This window comes from Oryctolagus cuniculus, chromosome 16, assembly GCF_051225735.1.
Source record: "Oryctolagus cuniculus isolate XC-2025 breed Fujian yellow rabbit chromosome 16, ASM5122573v1, whole genome shotgun sequence".
Taxonomy (NCBI): domain Eukaryota; kingdom Metazoa; phylum Chordata; class Mammalia; order Lagomorpha; family Leporidae; genus Oryctolagus; species Oryctolagus cuniculus.
The window spans coordinates 23,369,047-23,384,867 of record NC_142882.1 but is presented as its reverse complement, the minus strand read 5'-3'; the positions used below and the strand labels follow the sequence as shown (position 1 = coordinate 23,384,867).

Below are 15,821 nucleotides of genomic sequence, written 5' to 3'. Positions count from 1 at the left end.
AGATGGAAGATCAGGGTGTGGGGCTGAACTGAAAGGGCTCCATTGGGAAATCTGCTTTCAGGCAAGGAACTAAGACGGCTGAGGCTTGTGTCCACAGTCCACCAGTTCCCCCTCCCCGACCCCGCCCTCTGAGTGTCCGCTGTCAACGCTGTTCCCCCGAATTCTGCTTAAAAGACAGCACTTTCTCGGGGTTTTCTTTCTTGGAACCACCACCCGCCTGTTTGCCCCAGCCAGGGGTTTCAGACTTAAATAAATCTTGCTTCGCTCACTGTCTCATCTGCACGGAAATTCTTCCACGTGAGACAAGAACCAAGTTCCCCTTCCTCCGTGGCTGTTTCCCAGTCACAGTTACTGCCACAAGTTCCTAAAAACAAGCCACTTAGCAAGGAAGGGACGTTTGTTTGGCTCACCATATGGAATGTTCACAGTTCAAGGTCAGGTGCTTTCCACTGTGGCTGTCTGCTGAGGCCCGTGCAGAGGGAGGGTCCCACGTGGAGCCCAGAAGCAGAGACAGCGGCCCGGCCTCACTCAGACTGCTGGAACCAACCCAATCACAAGAACCCCCTTGTGGGGCTAGTGCTGTGGTATAGTAGACTAAGCTGCTTGCGGCGCTGGCATCCTGTATGGGCGCCGGTTCAAGTCCCAGCTGCTCCACTTCTGATCCAGCTCTCTGCTGATGGCCTGGGAAAGCAGTAGAAGATGGCCCAAGTGCTTGGGCCCCTATACCTGCATGGGAGACCCAGATGGAGCTCCTGGCTTTGGATTGGCCCAGCTCCAGCCACTGCAGGTGTTTGGTGGGTGAACCAATGGATAGAAGATTTCTCTGTCTCCCTCTTTCTGTAACTCTGCCTCTCAAATAAATAAATAAAATCTTAAAAAAAAAATAAGTTCTGCCTTGCATGCACAAAGCCCCAGTGACCTAAAAGTCTCCCACTAGGCGCACTTCTCTCTTTAAAACAAAAAAAAAATTTCATTTTTATTTTATTTGACAGAGTTACAGAAAGAGGTAGAGCCAGAGAAAGAGAGGTCTTCCCTCCGCTGGTTCACTCCCCAGTGACTGTAATGGCTGGAGCTAAGCTGATCTGAAGCCAGGAGCCAGGAGATTCTTCTGGGTCTCCTACATGGATGCAGGGGCCCAAGGACTTGGGTCATCTTCTACTGCTTTCCCAGGCCATCAGCAGAGAGCTGGATCAGAAGTGGAGCAGCCGGGACTTGAACCGGTACCCATATGGGATGCCAGCACTGCTGCAGGCTGGGGCTTTAACCCACTGTGCTACAGCACCAGCCCCCCACTTCTCTTACATATATATATATATATGTGTGTGTGTGTGTGTGTGTATATATATATATATATAATTTTATTTATTTGAAAGGCAGAGGGGCTGGTGCTGTGGTGCAGCAGGTTAAAGCCAAGGATTCCAGTCCCAAGGCACAATTTTTTTTAAAGATTTATTAATTTATTTGAAAGAGTTACACAGAGAGGAAGAGATGGGGAGAGAGAGAGAGAGAGAGAGAGAGAGTGTCTTCCATCCACTGGTTCACTCTCCAAATGACTGCAATGGCCAGGGCTGGGCCAGGCCAAAACCAGGAGTAAGGAGCTTCCTCCAGGTCTCCTTCTAAGGTGCAGGGACCCAAGCACTTGGGCCATCCTCCGCTGCCTTCCCAAGCACATTAGCAGGGAGCTGGGTTGGAAGTGGAGCAGCCAGGTGTCCACTCCATCCATGTCAATAGAATACTGGCGTCACAGGCAGTGGCTTTACCCACCACACCACAGTGCTCGCCCCCCAAAGCCCACTCTCTCAACACCATGATTAAATCAAGTTCCTACCCTCTCAGTACCATCCATCTATGACTTGGGGGTGAAACATCTGCATGTGGGGCCAGCGCTGTAGCGCAGTAGGCTAAGCCACCACCTGCAGTATCAGCATCCCATATGGGCACCAGTTCGAGTCTCAGCTGTTCCACTTCCAATCCAGCTCTCTGCTGTGGCCTGAGAAAGCAGTGGAAGATGGTCCAAGTCCTTGGGCCCCTGCACCCACGTGGGAGACCTGGAAGAAGCTCCTGGCTTTGGATTGGCTCAGCTCCAGCCATTGCAGCCATCTGGGGAGTGAACCAGTGGATGGAAGACCTATCTCTCTCTGCCTTTCAAATAAATAAATCTTTAAAGAGAGAGAGAGAGAAAGTGATGGGGGAGACTGGGTGCTGCAGACAGAGGGTCTGGTATGAGGATCAGCCACCAACTGACCTCCCTGCAAAATACTCAAGGAAGGAGTGCCATGGTCTTGGCACAGTGGGTTAAGCCACTGTATTTCTAGGCTGGTGTCTCATATCCGAGTGACGGTTGGACTCCTGGCTGATCCACTTCTGAGCAGGCTCACTGCTAAATGCAACTGGGAAGACAACACATGATGGCCCAAATCATGGCTCAAGAACTTGGGACCCTGTAAACCACGTGGAAGACCTGGATGGAGTCCTAGGATCCTGGCTTCAGGCCTGTACCAACCCTGGTCATTGAGACCATTGGGAGAATGAACCAGCGGATGGGAGAACTCTCGCCATCTCTGTCACGTTGCCTTTTAAATAAAAAAAAAAATGTTTAAGATTTATTGACTTATTTGAAAGACAGAAATAGAGAAGGAGAAAGAGAGCAAGCGAGCAAGAGAGAGAGAGAGAGATCTGAGATCTTCCATCTGCTGGTTTACCCTGCAGATGGTGCCACAGTGGCTGGAGCTGGACCAGGCCAAAGTCAGGAGCCAGGAGCTTCTTCTAGGTCTCCCACATGGGTGCAGGGGCCCAAGCACCTGGGCCATCTTACGCTGCTTTCCCAGGCACATCAGCAGGAAGCTGGATCAGAAGTGGAGCAGCCAGGTCTCAAACCAGCACCCATATGGGAAGCTGGCACTGCAGGCGAGGGCTTAACCTTCTACATCACAGTACTGGCCCTAAGTAAATGAATTTTTTTTTAAAGCAAATGAATCTTTAAAACATTTCAAAAAAAAAAAAAAACTTAGCTAGGCTTAGGAGACCTTTCTAGATCGTGCATTCTATCTCTAACAGGATCTCACACCCTCCCAGAACTAGACACCCCCGGAGACCCTTGAATCTTGTTCCTGGGACCGAATCCTCAACCCCTGAAGACCTACTGCAAGTTTGCTGAACCCACCTTGGATCCCCAAGCTCCAAGAGCCCAGATCTGCCCAGGGTCCTAGGTTCTATACTGGATCCTGGCAAACATTCTCACATCTCATACACGAACCCCCAGCTGCCAGCCCCAGGCAGGAGCCCACCCCACCCACACTAGGTGCACTTTGGTTTCTGGGGTTCACTGGAGCCTGGAGGCGCTGGCCTGGGGTTGGTTGGCCGCCAGCGTGGTCTCGTGCAGGCAGGTGATGGTGGCGGTGCTGCGGGAACCACGGACAGGCCCCAGTGTCTTGCAAATCCAGCTTTCCCCTTTCTCATCACAAGGGAGTTCAAGTAGCGGCCCTGAATCCTCCCCGTGGCAAACTGGTGCTCCAAGAGCTTTACCCCATCGGGTCCGGGCGAGCCGGTGCACGGGGCGGGGCAGGAGCTCCTAGCCGAGCCCAGAGAACCGCCGGGAGTCGCCGAGGATAAGTGGGAGCGAGGCGGGGCCTGCGCGGGGAGGGCGAGGTTCGGCAGCCAGAAGCGGGCAGGATCGCGGAGGACCAAGCCAATGAGAGGACGGGGCGGTCCCCGGTTGGGGGATGTTCCCAGCAAATCAGGTGCAAGTCTGGAAGGGGCGGAGCCTATCTGCCCAGAGGCGTTAGGGCGGGGCTGAAGGCCCGGAGAGGCGGGGCCGTAGGGGAGAGGCGGGCAGGACAGAGCCTGGGGGAGGGCAGCAGATCCAAAGGCCAGGTTGGGTGCCTGCGCTCCATAGCGCGGAGCCTAGGGCGAAAGCTCGGCTGAGTTCCACCCAGGAGAGGTGGGGCGGGTCCTCGTTCAAGTTCCAGGTGGGCCGGTAATTCCTCCTGGGGGACGAGAGGTCATCTGGTCAGGCTGGGGGACCGGCTCCCCCACTCTGCTCTCTCCCTTCTTCCTCTCCCTCCCACATTCACACCATCAGCCAGCGCCCCCACCCCTGGGCCCCCACACATCACCACTGCCCCGCGGGTGCCCTGTGTCCCCCTTACCTCCTCTTCAGGATCTCCCGGCCATTGCTGTCCGTGTAGAAGTAGCCCTTGGAGGGGGCCGGCTCCATGGCTCACATGGCTAATCCTCCACCTGCGGCGCCGGCACCCCAAATTCCAGTCCCAGTTGTGGTGCCAGATTCTGTCCCGGTTGCTCCTCTTCCAGTCCAGCTCTCTGCTGTGGCCCAAGTGCTTGGGCCCCTATACCCGCATCAGAGACCAGGAAGATGTATCTGACTCCTGGCTTCAGATTGGTATAGCTCCGGCAGTCCCGCCCATTTGGGGGGTGAACCAGCGGAAGGAAGACCTTTCTCTCTCTCTCTCACTGTCTAACTCTGTCAAATAAAAAATAATAATAAAAAGAAGTAGCTCTTGGAGTCCAGCGACTGATCACTTCCTTCCCCCACTTGTCACTGTACCCAACAGGACAGCAAGCTCACGAGCCTCATCTAAACTCACTCTGGGCGACTAAGATGCCAGTTGGGACGCCGTCAACCCCACATCAGAGCTCTGGGAGTGAGTCCCAGCTGTACTCCTGTTTCATGCTCTGAGTGACAGCATGATGGCCCTGCCACCCACACAGGAGGCCCAGGGTGAGTCCTAAGCTCCCAACGTCCACCTGGCCTAGCTCGTGGGAGCCAACTAGTGGATAAATCTGTCTACCTGTCTCTCTCAGTGACCCCTGGATGGTCACATCCTCCCTCCAACTCTCTCTTTCAAATAAATACTTAAAGGTTTCAAAGCCTCTTTTTCCCCCCACTTTTTTTAAAGGCAGAGTGACACAGAGAAACAGAGAAACAGAGAGGGAAACAGCTCTTCCACCAGCTGGCTCCTTCCCCAAATGGGCGCAATAGCCAGGGTTACGCCAAGACAAAGACAGCAGACTGGAACTCCGTCCCGGTTTCTCACACAGGTGGGAGGGACCCGAATAGCCGGGCCAGCCGTATTCTGCTGCTTTCTCAAGCACACCAGCAGGGACCTGGGTCAAAAGTGAAGCACCAGATGGCCCCACGGGTCCCCAGTACGGAATGCGAGCCCCTGCCCAACTCACTCTGCCACAGTCAGCCAGCACCACCGTCCCACCCCGCCTCCCCGCCCCCACAGCGGCCCGGTGCAGCGCTGCTGGGCGCCACCACTGACACTAAAACAGAGAGGGTAGAGGCGGCGGCGCTGTGGCCGCGGCCATCGTGGACTCCCGAAGCCCGCACTCCACGCCTCCACTGCAGCCACGGCAGAAGGTTCTGGTTCTCGGGTCCCGGGAGCGACGCGCAGGGAGCCCAGCCTCCGCACTCGGTGGGGAAGGGGGCGGGGCTGGGCGATGGAGGCTGCGGCCTTGAGTTGCTTTTCTTGTGGGGGCCGGGTTTTCCTAGGGGGTTTGCCCGGATCCTAGGGCATCTCACTCACCGCCAGAGTGGGGACCTGCAGGGACTGAGCTGGGCTCGCCGCAGGTCAAGAGGAAGATGTGGATCTGCCCAGTGGGGATCCAGACAGGGGAAAGAGCCCTTGGAGCACCGTGACAGATCCCCGCGGCAGGGACGGGAGCCAGCGCCCCCTGGAGGCTGCAAGGCCTGACTGCCCAATTCCTACCCGGCCAGGGCGCTCAGGCCCGCAGGGTCACTGCCAAGGTGCTGGAGGGCAGGAGTTAGCCATCTCATCCTGTCACCTGGCTCAGCCACACCGCGCGGAGACCCTCCCAGGGAACAGAAGCGACAGATGACGGAGGACAGCCAGAGTGAAAAACTTTATTACCAACTGATTTCAACAAGAGAATGAGAGAAGACCCCAGCAACGTGGACAGCATGTCCCCCCGCGGCAGGCAGGGTAAGGGAAGGACGGGGACGCCCCCCATCCCAGGGGCCATGCTCCCTCCACCCTGCGGTGGGGGGGTCTGGGACCTCTTCACTCAGGACGGCAGCATTCTGAGTGACCACAGGCCATGCCTCGGGCAGGTGCGCAGCGCGGGTCCAGGACATGACCCTCCTGGCTGCCATCACCAGGGGGGCGTCATGGGCTGAGGATTCTGGAGATACGACATCACCACGGCAGAGATGGACAGCCTGGAGGCGGGCAAAGAGGGGTGTGCCCAGGATGGGGGGAGGGGTCTGGGGCCACACCGCCCCTCATCCAAGAGCCCCCCACCCCTACGTAAAGCCTCACATGAAGCTGCTCATCATCTGCTTGGTGTCCTCGGAGCTGCGCGAGTTAGCAAAGCTGATGAAGGAACAGTAGACGGCGACCCAGGCGCACCACTTCAGCTGGGGGAAGGCAGGGGGCCGCTGCTCAGGATGCCAGGGACCCGACCCCACCCCCGCCCCAACCACATTCCACACTGTGCGGGGCGGGGGACGGTGGACATTCGGGCAGCAGGGACGGCTCGAGCACTCGGGCGCCTGCCGCCTGCGTGGGAGACTTGGATGGACTGCGCGCCTGGCTCCCGGCTCCCAGCTCCCGGCTCCCGGCCCCAGCCCAGGCCCCGCGATTTCTGGCATTTGGGAAGTCAATCAACAGACGGCGATCTCGGTATGTCTGTCTCTCTGCCCCTGTCCTCCTTTCACTCTGCCCGCCCTCCCTAGATCCCAAATAGTAAGTAGAAGATCTCATGCATACTTTTTAAAATGATCCCACTTTGTCCAGTTGGGACCCTACCCTGCCCCCCGGAAGTGGCTCCACCCCCCCCTTCAGAGGCAACGCCAGGTACCCAGCTCCTGGTTCAGTTCCCAAGCTTGTGTCTCTGACCCCACCGAGTTCCCTGAGGCCCAAGAATGGCCTGAGACATCGCCCCATGCTGCCCACCACCATCATTTTTTCCAGAAATTTCTTCCAAGTTGCTTCAAAGGCTGTCTCCACCCTCAGACGGACCTGCGAGGCGCCCCAAGCTGACTCTGAGGCCCCGCACCTTATCTCTGGCTGGCCTCAGGCCCCGCCCCTCTCCGCTGGCTGGCCTCAGGCCCCGCCCCCCGCCGCTGCCCGGACGCCCCGCTTCCACTGGATCCTGCCCCTCCGCCCCCATTCTCTGGCTTAGCCACGCCCACGGGTACCCAGCCCCGCCCACCTTGAGCATTAGACCGCACATGCTGAAGATCATGCCCAGCAGGTTCATGTAGTCTGGCGTCGGGTCATCCAAGGCCGGGTTACACTCACTCGGCGGGGGCTTGTACCTGAGACACGCTCAAGAGTCAGGGACACTCAAGTCTCGCCCCCGGGACAGGCAGGCGGCTCCCTTGGCCCCGACCCGCACCCAAACCCGAGACCCGTCACCACAACGCTGGGGTCCTCCCTCACCTCAGCACTTTGTTGGGCCTCCGTGGGTCCGACATATTGTTGGTGGACATTGCGCGCGGAAGGGCCAGCTGGCGTCTCTTCCGCTCCCGGAGCCGCCGCTTCCGGTGCGGGAGCGGAGGATGCCTTTTAGAGTAACACCCACAGCCCTGACGCTTCCGTTCCACACCGCAGAGGCCAGGACTTTCTCCAGGCAGAAGGGGAAAAAAACTAAACGACACCCAAAATATTCCTTGAAAATTGGAAGTGGTATGGGGGGGTGGCTTGAGAGAGCGGGCTTCGATATTCTCAACATCAGTCACCACAGTATTGAAGGCTTGAATCCGGAAGTGAGAAACCGGAAATCGGTATGGGGGACAATAATAAGGTGACACCCAAGCGCGCCGGGACCGCGGAGCCATGGCTTTTCCTGAGCCGAAGCCGCGGGCCCCCGAACTGCCGCAGAAGCGGGTGAAGACGCTGGACTGCGGGCAGGGGGCCGTGCGGGCGGTGCGGTTTAATGGTGAGCGCCTCCTTCGTGTCGCGGCCTCCTCCCGCCTCCTGAGGGTCTGCGGCCCCATAACCGCTCCCCGTCCGCGCCCGGTGTTCCCCAGTGGACGGCAATTACTGCCTGACGTGCGGCAGCGACAAGACCCTGAAGCTCTGGAACCCGCTGCGGGGGACGCTGCTGCGGACGTACAGCGGCCACGGCTACGAGGTGTTGGACGCGGCCAGGTGAGCCGCGCGGGCTGGGATCGGGGAGCGCCGAGGCCAGGATCGGGGTGTGTTGGGGGGGGGTGGACGGCCACCTTCCCTCCGCCACCTCCTCTTCCTGCCCTGCAGCTCCTTTGACAACAGCAGTCTGTGCTCCGGCGGCGGGGACAAGGCGGTGGTGCTGTGGGATGTGGCATCGGGGCAGGTTGTGCGCAAATTCCGAGGCCATGCCGGGGTGAGTGCAAACCGGGAGACCCCCCTGCCCTCCCCCCAACCCCAAACCCTGAGCCCATGGAGGGTGGACGGGACCGCCACTCCTGACAGCCTGCCCATCAGCAAGCCCCGCCCTCTCACCGCCCCCACCCCCTAGGCTGTGCCCTTGCCCCAGTCCTCCCAAAGTCCAGCCTCCTCTGAGTGGCAGTTCTTGTTTCTCAGAAGGTGAACACGGTGCAGTTTAATGAGGAGGCCACGGTCATCCTGTCTGGTGAGTCTGGCGCCTTAGGAGTGAGGGACCGAGGGGCCATCCCCACCCCCTCTATAGGTGACCCCCATTTCACGGCGGCTTTGCAGGCTCCATCGACTCCAGCATCCGCTGCTGGGACTGCCGCTCAAGAAGACCTGAGCCAGTGCAGAAGCTGGACGAAGCCAAGGACAGCGTCTCCAGCGTGAAGGTGTCGGACCACGAAGTCCTGGCAGGGTGAGTAGACCCTTGGTCTTAGTATATATATTTATTTGAAAAGCAGAGTTACAGAGAGAGCGGGAGAGACAGAAAGATCTTGCATCCACTGGTTCCCTTCCCAGCTGGTTGCAACGGCCGGAGCTGCACCGATCCAAAGCCAGGAGCCAGGAGCTTCTTCCAGGTCTCCCATGCGGGTGCAGGGACACAGGACTTGGGTCATCTTCCACTGCTTTCCCAGGCCACAGCAGAGAGCTGGATCGGAAGTGGAGCAGCCAGGACTTGAACCAGTGCCCATATGGGATGCCGGCACTGCAGACAGTGGCTTAACCAGCACACAGCACTGGCCCCGAGACCCAGGATCTAATCCTTCCCAGCCATGCCATGGACGATCAGAGCTGCCTCTGCACCTGCATCAAAATCTGCTTTCTTCCTCACCACCGTTCATTCACAGCACTGTGCAGTGTATGCCTCCCCCACCCGCCCAACATGGACCCCTCGGCGTTTTGTTTTTTGTTTTTTTTTTTTTTAAGATTTATTTTTAGGGGCTGGTGCTGTGGCATAGCGGGTAAAGTCCCCAACTGCAGTGCTGGCATCCCATATGGGGGCGAGTTCAAGACCCGGCTGCTCCTCTTCTGATCCAGCTCTCTGCTGTGGCCTGGGAAAGCAGTAGAAGATGACCCAAGTGCTTGGGCCCCAGCACCCGCATGGGAGACCTGGAAGAAGCTCCTGGCTCCTGGCTTCAGATTGGCACAGCTCCGGCTGTTTCGGCCAACTGGGGAGTGAACCAGTGGATGGAAGACCTCTCTCTCTGCTCTGCCTCTCTGTAACAAAAAGAAAGATTTATTATTTTTTTGAAAGAGTGATAAAGAGAACTTTCTTTTAAAAAGATTTATTTATTTTAGGCAGAGAGAGAGGGCTTCCATCCACTGGTTCAGTCCCCAAATGGCCACACGGCCAGGGCTGGGCCAGGCCAAAACCAGGAACTTCACCCCAGTCTCCCACATAGGTGGCATGTGCCCAGCTGTTTGGGCCATCTTCTGCTCCTTTCCCAGGCGCGTCAGCAGGGAGCTGGGTCAGAAGCAGAGCAGCCAGGACTGGACCACAACACTGGCCCCAGCTGCAAGATCATTTTAATTGGCTTTATATTCTATTCTAGAATTGGGTGAAGCTTTTATTCCGTAAAATAGGATGAGAGCTCCTATGAGCTAAGCAGAGATTGGTTTTATAAACAGGGAAGAACAGAAGGCAGATTGGATTTTCCAGGGATGAGACTGTGGTCTAGCAGGTTAAGCCACTGTCTACAACACCGGTATCCCCTCTGGGCATTGGTTCAAGTCCCAGCTACTCCACTTCCCATCCAGCTTTCTGCCATGGCCTAGGAAAGCAGTGGAAGATGGCCTGAACAATTGGGCCCCTGTACCTGTATGGGAGACCCAGATGAAGCCCCAGGCTCCTGGCTTCAGCATGGCCCAGCCCCAGTGGGTGGAAGACCTCTCTCTCTGTAACTCTTTCAAATAAATAAATATTTAAAAATCAGTAGAAAAGTAACTGCTTAGTTGAGTGCCAGGTTATATCAGGTTACGTTTCTTGCCTCTTTGGGAAACTTGGCTGTTTCCTGGTTCTTTGGTTTTTTAAACATGTATTTATTTATTTGAAAGTCACAGTTACACAGAGAGAGGAGAGGCAGAGAGAGAGGTCTATCATCCCCTGGTTCACTCTCTAAATGGCCGCAATGGCTGAAGCTAGGCCAGTTCGAAGCCAGGAGCTTCTTCCAGGTCTCCCACACGAGTACAGGGGCCCATGGACTTGGGCCATCTTCCACTGCTTTCCCAAGCCATAGCAGAGAGCTGGATGGGAAGTGGAGCAGCCAGGACTTGAACCGGTGCCCCCGTGGGCTGTCCATCTTTCAGATCAGAGGTCACTTCCTCACAGAGAGCTTTCTAGATCAACCTTGGTCACTGGTGGCTCCAGGATGGTAGGAGCCATGCCTGGCGTGATCACCGCCAAGTCCGAGGTGTCCACTCAGGACCTGGCCCCAGAGACATGATACACACCCAAGTCACCTGATAGGTCCTCCCGGGGAACTCACAGCTTCTCTTCCCCACGGGGAAGACACCCTCCGTACCTTCTCTGGTACTTCAACCAAGAGCCATGGGGTCCCAAGTCCCCACAGCTGGTCCCCGTGTCTGCCACACTCAGCCTCCCAGCCAGGCCTGAAGCCAAGTGCCACAAATACAGGCGAGAAGATGGGCGCCGGGACTTGAACCTGTGCCTCATGGGATGCTGGCACTGCAGGCAGCGGCTTTGCCCTCTGCACCACAGCACCAGCCCAAGCCCTCTCTGACTTGTGATACCTAAAACGGTGGATTTGCTGTGTGGAGGCTATACAGAGGGGCTGCTACCTGGGAACGGTGACACCACGTCCCCTGCAGACACCACTTCCTGTCCGAACACCCTTGAATCCCTGAAGGTGGGCGCCCTGGGTCTCCAGGGGTGATGGTTCTGTGTCAGAGACCCGTGCGGAACACGCAGGAAAGGGGGTCCCAGAAGGGCTCCAGGGGGCTGGAAGTTGCAGAAATGAATGGCGATGGGGCCGGGGGCCTGGAGCCTGAGCCGCGTGCCCCCTCTGCTGCAGTTCCGTGGACGGCCGCGTGAGGCGCTACGACCTGAGGATGGGGCAGCTCTTCTCAGACTACGTGGGCAGTGAGTGTGGCCAGGGCTGGGGGGGGAGCCAAGGGAACCTTGGCTGCCCCTACACCTCCTCCATCCCCTGTCCCCAGGCCCTGTCACCTGCGCCTGCTTCAGCCGGGACGGGCAGTGCACCCTGGTGTCCAGCCTGGACTCCACATTGCGACTTCTGGACAAAGACACTGGGGAGATGCTGGGCGAGTGAGTCCTGGGGGGGTCGCGGGTCCCTCCCCCGGTGCCCGGCGGCCGCCGCCCTGATGCCACGCCCACCCTCCCAGGTACACAGGCCATAAAAACAAGGAGTACAAGCTGGACTGTTGCCTGAGCGAGCGCGACACGCACGTGGTCAGCTGCTCGGAGGACGGGAAGGTGTTCTTCTGGGACCTGGTGGAGGTGAGCCTCCCCCAGAACCGCCTCACGCACGTGCGGACACCCCCAGCGCAAGCCCTGAGCCACATGAACCCTGCGGGGGGTGGGGGGGCAGGGGCGAGGACCCCATTCAACCATATCCGAACCATCGCAGCCAGACTGGAGGCCCTGGAGGCCCGGGGCGGACAGGAGGAGAACAGGTGCTTCCCCCCAGCTTGTGTAGGTGGGCTGCAGAGGGAGGGGAGATGATGCGGCTGGGGGAGGGGCAGGCAGGTGCAGCCGGGACAAAGGGCTGTAAGATGAAGTCGCCCCACCCCCCAAGACGTGTGGCCCTGCCAGCGCCCCCCAGCGGCCTGCAGTATCTATGGGAGGCTCCTGGCAGCCAACCTCCGCTCTCCCCCTCTCCAGGGCGCCCTGGCGCTGGCCCTGCCCGTGGGCTCCGGCGTGGTGCAGTCGCTGGCCTACCACCCCACGGAGCCCTGCCTGCTCGCCGCCATAGCAGGCAGCATCCAGTGCTGGCGGGAAGAAGGCTACGAGGCGGAGGGCGGCACGGGCTGACCCGGAGCCCCCGGCCGCGGGCTGGAGACTGCCGAGCGTTTATTGCGCGGACACCGCTGGGAACCAATAAATAGGAGGGGGAGCTCCCGGGCCGCGGTCAGTCCTTGCTCTTCTCTGACATGAAGGCACCGGCCTTCTGGGCGAAGGTCTCGGCCACGAGCAGCGGGAAGACCAGCGAGGCGTCGGCGTAGACCTGCGGCGGGGACCTGAGTGAGCCCCGGGGCCTCTGGCCGTGCCCTGGGAGCCACGGCACCCCCGGGGCGCCCCTCACCTTCACGGGCTGCGCATCCATCCGGATCTTGCCCCAGGAGACGGCCTCGTCCGGCCGGGCGCCCGAGTCGGAGCCGTCGAACTCCTGGGCCGTGTTGATGTAGACGGCGTAGTCGGCCCCGTTCCGCTGTGGACAGGGCCGGGACAGCCCCGTCAGCCCCAGCTTCCGGGATCCCCGCCACCCCTCGTCGGGTCCTGGCTCCCGCGCCACCGCAAGAGGGCAGCAGTGAGCGCCCGAGTCGGGTCCTATCCAGCTTAGAGCCACAGCTAGAGACCCACGCAGGGCACTTGGCCCGCTTCCCAGGGGCCTCCCTCGCCCGGACACGTGCATCGCTCGCTGGCCCGCAGCCCCGGGAGAGCGGGGGTCCTGGCCTGTTCCTCTCCGCACCCGTCGCCCTGGGGGCGCTGCGCCCAGTGGGCTCCCACGCCCTCCCGCGCTCACCATCAGGTTGGCGTTGGCGATGTGGTGCTTGACCATGCCGCCGCCCAAGATGATCATCCCCGTGCGCTTGGCGAAAATGGCCTGCGTGTTGATGAGCCGCAAGTCTGCGGGCAGAGAGCGCGCTCAGGCCCCGGCCTCAGCCCTCCAGCACCCACCTTCCCTCTGCCACTCCCAGGGCCCCAGCGCGCCTCACCCTCCACGATGTCCAGGACCAGGCCCGGGTTCTTGTAGGAATGGAAGAAGATCATGTCTCCCAGGGAGCCGTCGGTCAGCGCCGGGCTCAGCACGGGGATGTGGTTCTGCAGGCGGGCAGACAGTGAAGGGCCAGGCTGAGGCTGGGGAGCAGCCTGCCTGGGCCCCTCTGCTTGCCGCAGGAGGGCGCCTACGTGACAAACGCACACCCAGCACTTGGCCCCGGCCTGGCACTCTGGGGCGGGGCAGGAGGCCCCTGCATCCTGAGCTCAAGTCCTGGCTCCTGCGCATGTGCGCTGAGCGGCAGCAGGGATGGCTCAGGTGCCTGGGCCCCCGCCACCCACACTGGGAGACCCGAGTAGAGCTCCAGGCGCCTGGCTTCTGCCTTTGGCCCAGCTCTGGCTGTTGCAGCCATTTGTGGGAGTGCACCAGTGGATGGAAGCTCACACCGGTATCTCTTGTTACTTGTCAGACTGCTGGAATTCAGAGCGGCGAGGCCACGCTGTGTGTTAGCGGCCCTCACCTTCTGTGCCCAGTAATACACAGACTCCGGGCTGTTGATCTCCTTGCCGAGCCGGGCAATCATCTTGGAAGGCGTCCACTTCACACCCTGGGAGGGGGGATGTCAGCAGTCAGCCCACGCTCCTCTAACCCCCAGCACCACACTGGACCCCATTCCCCACCCCCCAAGACTCTTCAGCCCCCACCTCTGTGTTCTGCTCCAGCACCATCTGGTCCAGGATGGGCATCAGCCAGTCCTCAAACTTGCAGTAATTGTCATTGGGCACCAGCAGGTTCCCGATCCTGGGGACAGAAGGCACGCGGCCATCAGCCCCCACCCCAGCCTCAGCACCCCCCCCAGCGGTGCACAGGGATGCCCCCTCCCCTAACCTGTTGATCCCATTCTCCCGGAGCTCCTTCCCTCTGAGGCTGAACTCGCCCAGGTACGTGGGCGCCAGGCACTTGATGAGGTCTTCCTCCACACCTCCAGCCGTGGTCACCAGGACGTCCACCTGCAGCTCGAAGGCAGTGCAGTTGGGCCCCCGCCCCACTCCCAGGGAACGGTCCCCAACTCAGCCTCAACCCTGATCCCCAGGAAAGAGCTTGGCCACTTTGGGGGACAGGCACCACTTCCGGATGCCTGTATCCCCCCCCCTCAGAGTGCAGCCCTGGCTGCTCTACTTCTTGTTTTAGGGCATCCTGGGCAGGGGGCAGCAGGTGCTGGCTCAAATACTTGGCTCCCTGCCACCCACATGGGAGACCCGGATGGAGCTCCTGGCTCCAGCATGGCCCAGCCCAAGCTGCTGCAGCCATTTGGGGAGTGAGCCAACAGATGGAAGATCTGTCACTCTGCCTTGCAAATAACTACGTAAATCTTTAAGAATGACTGCCCAAGGCCGCAGTCCCACCATGCTGTGCTGCACGAGGTAGCGGATGGTCTCCCGGATGCCTGAGCTGATGAGGTTGGACGTGTAGCCCAGGAAAATGGTGCAGCCGGTCAGCGGGCGGCGGCTCTTGGTCAGGTCCTTGTGCTGATCTTCATCCTGCGACAGCGGCTCCAGTTTCTTCTCAATCTTGGGGCAGGGGCCGGGGTCAGGTTAAGTTTCCGGCGGCAAACGCCAGGGACCCCCCAAGGTGAGTTCCGGAAATGAGAATGCACTTTCTAGAAGGGGCCACTTCTACTGGGGACTAAAAATCCCGCCCTACAGGCTCTCCGCTTCCGATCCAGCTCCCTGCAAATGCGCCTAGGAAAGCAGCAGGTGACGGCCCGAGTGCCGGGGACCCTGCACCCGCGTGGGAGGCCCCGACGGAGTTCCCCGTTTCTGTCTCTCAAAAATTCGCCTAGAATCCATCTCCTACCAAAAATCAGGCCCCGCCCCCTACAGACGCTACGGGCAAAGGCCGCTTCGCAGTCGGTTCCCGCCCAGGGTGGGCCCCGCCCCTTCGGGCGACACACCCCCTCCGTCCTCCTGGCAGCCACGCCCTGGAGGAACCCTATTGGCTCTCCTAGAGGCCACGCCCTTCCGGCCAGGAAGTCCCGCCCCGGGCCTCACCATGGCGTTGACTTGCTGCACCGCGCGCCCGAAGTTGGTTGCCTGGAAGCCGGTGGTGCCGAAGGCCTCCAGCAGCGCGCGGTAATCTACGCCGCGGTTGAAGTCGTAGCCCCGGACCTGAGCGCTCTCGGGCGGCAGCGCCGAGCTGTGCTTCAGCACAGCGGCCAGCGCCGCGGCGGGCGCTTCCCCCTCCGGGGAGCCCTCCATGCCCCCCGCGGCAGGGTTCTCAAGGCTGAGCCACCACCCGGGCCGGGCCCACGGCGGCCTCGAAGCGCGCTAGGCCCCGGCACGCGCGTCTCCGCAAGTGCGCAGGAAGTAGGGCTCGGGGAAGATCCGAGAGGGGATCAACGGAAGTTGCTGAGTCACATGATACTCTGGCTCCTGCGGCCTAGGGCGCCGCCATCTTGGCACGCGTGTTCCGTACTACGGAAGCCGTGAGGAGCCGTAAGGCC

At 59.9% G+C, this 15,821-nt stretch overlaps 3 protein-coding genes and 1 long non-coding RNA gene across 6 annotated transcripts; 1 reads left to right on the top strand and 3 right to left on the bottom strand.

The window, feature by feature from the left end:
* Positions 1–1,435: 1,435 nt before the first annotated feature.
* On the bottom strand, positions 1,436–5,180 carry LOC149121599 (uncharacterized). The gene is made up of 2 exons (XR_016222837.1): positions 4,149–5,180; positions 1,436–3,986 (listed from the first exon to the last, which is right to left on the bottom strand). It is a non-coding gene; the product is annotated as an uncharacterized LOC149121599 (long non-coding RNA).
* A 691-nt stretch (positions 5,181–5,871) lies between these two features.
* Positions 5,872–7,503, bottom strand: WDR83OS (WD repeat domain 83 opposite strand). Its single transcript, XM_002724101.6, has 4 exons — positions 7,428–7,503; positions 7,198–7,303; positions 6,303–6,400; positions 5,872–6,202 (listed from the first exon to the last, which is right to left on the bottom strand). The coding sequence occupies exons 1-4, from the start codon at positions 7,475–7,477 to the stop codon at positions 6,136–6,138; spliced, it is 321 nt and encodes a 106-aa protein (XP_002724147.3). The 5' UTR covers positions 7,478–7,503; the 3' UTR covers positions 5,872–6,135.
* Positions 7,504–7,757: 254 nt separating this feature from the next.
* WDR83 (WD repeat domain 83) lies at positions 7,758–12,499 on the top strand. 3 transcript variants are annotated; one of them, XM_002724103.6, is made up of 9 exons: positions 7,761–7,926; positions 8,018–8,138; positions 8,247–8,352; positions 8,553–8,601; positions 8,688–8,814; positions 11,432–11,499; positions 11,577–11,685; positions 11,763–11,877; positions 12,262–12,499. In XM_002724103.6, exons 1-9 carry the CDS (start codon positions 7,824–7,826, stop codon positions 12,409–12,411), a joined length of 948 nt encoding a protein of 315 aa, XP_002724149.1. In that variant the 5' UTR covers positions 7,761–7,823; the 3' UTR covers positions 12,412–12,499. The 3 variants fall into 3 exon arrangements, 2 of the variants coding, with proteins under 2 accessions (XP_089172045.1, XP_002724149.1); XR_016222836.1 differs by lacking the exon at positions 11,432–11,499 and having other exon boundaries at positions 7,760–7,926; XM_089315919.1 differs by lacking the exons at positions 11,432–11,499; positions 11,577–11,685; positions 11,763–11,877; positions 12,262–12,499 and adding an exon at positions 8,919–9,309 and having other exon boundaries at positions 7,758–7,926.
* On the bottom strand, positions 12,401–15,677 carry DHPS (deoxyhypusine synthase). The gene is made up of 9 exons (XM_002724099.6): positions 15,370–15,677; positions 14,725–14,889; positions 14,207–14,328; positions 14,023–14,119; positions 13,839–13,925; positions 13,317–13,422; positions 13,124–13,227; positions 12,683–12,808; positions 12,401–12,604 (listed from the first exon to the last, which is right to left on the bottom strand). Exons 1-9 carry the CDS (start codon positions 15,574–15,576, stop codon positions 12,509–12,511), a joined length of 1,110 nt encoding a protein of 369 aa, XP_002724145.1. The 5' UTR covers positions 15,577–15,677; the 3' UTR covers positions 12,401–12,508.
* Between the last annotated feature and the right edge of the window lie 144 nt (positions 15,678–15,821).

Bases quoted from the DNA above. Each gene is read 5' to 3' on its own strand.
- DHPS (XM_002724099.6), bottom strand. From the start codon at position 15,576: ATGGAGGGCTCCCCGGAGGGGGAAGCGCCCGCCGCGGCGCTGGCCGCT. The intron at 14,329-14,724 runs GTGGGACTGCGG...TTCGAGCTGCAG, and splicing joins ACCTCGTGCAGCACAGCATG to GTGGACGTCCTGGTGACCAC. The intron at 13,228-13,316 runs GTGAGGCGCGCT...CTCTGCCCGCAG, and splicing joins GGTCCTGGACATCGTGGAGG to ACTTGCGGCTCATCAACACG.
- WDR83OS (XM_002724101.6), bottom strand. From the start codon at position 7,477: ATGTCCACCAACAATATGTCGGACCCACGGAGGCCCAACAAAGTGCTG. The intron at 7,304-7,427 runs GTGAGGGAGGAC...AGCGTGTCTCAG, and splicing joins AGGCCCAACAAAGTGCTGAG to GTACAAGCCCCCGCCGAGTG. The intron at 6,203-6,302 runs GTGAGGCTTTAC...GCCCGCCTCCAG, and splicing joins CAGATGATGAGCAGCTTCAT to GCTGTCCATCTCTGCCGTGG.
- WDR83 (XM_002724103.6), top strand. From the start codon at position 7,824: ATGGCTTTTCCTGAGCCGAAGCCGCGGGCCCCCGAACTGCCGCAGAAG. The intron at 8,602-8,687 runs GTGAGTCTGGCG...GCGGCTTTGCAG, and splicing joins GGCCACGGTCATCCTGTCTG to GCTCCATCGACTCCAGCATC. The intron at 8,815-11,431 runs GTGAGTAGACCC...CCTCTGCTGCAG, and splicing joins GACCACGAAGTCCTGGCAGG to TTCCGTGGACGGCCGCGTGA.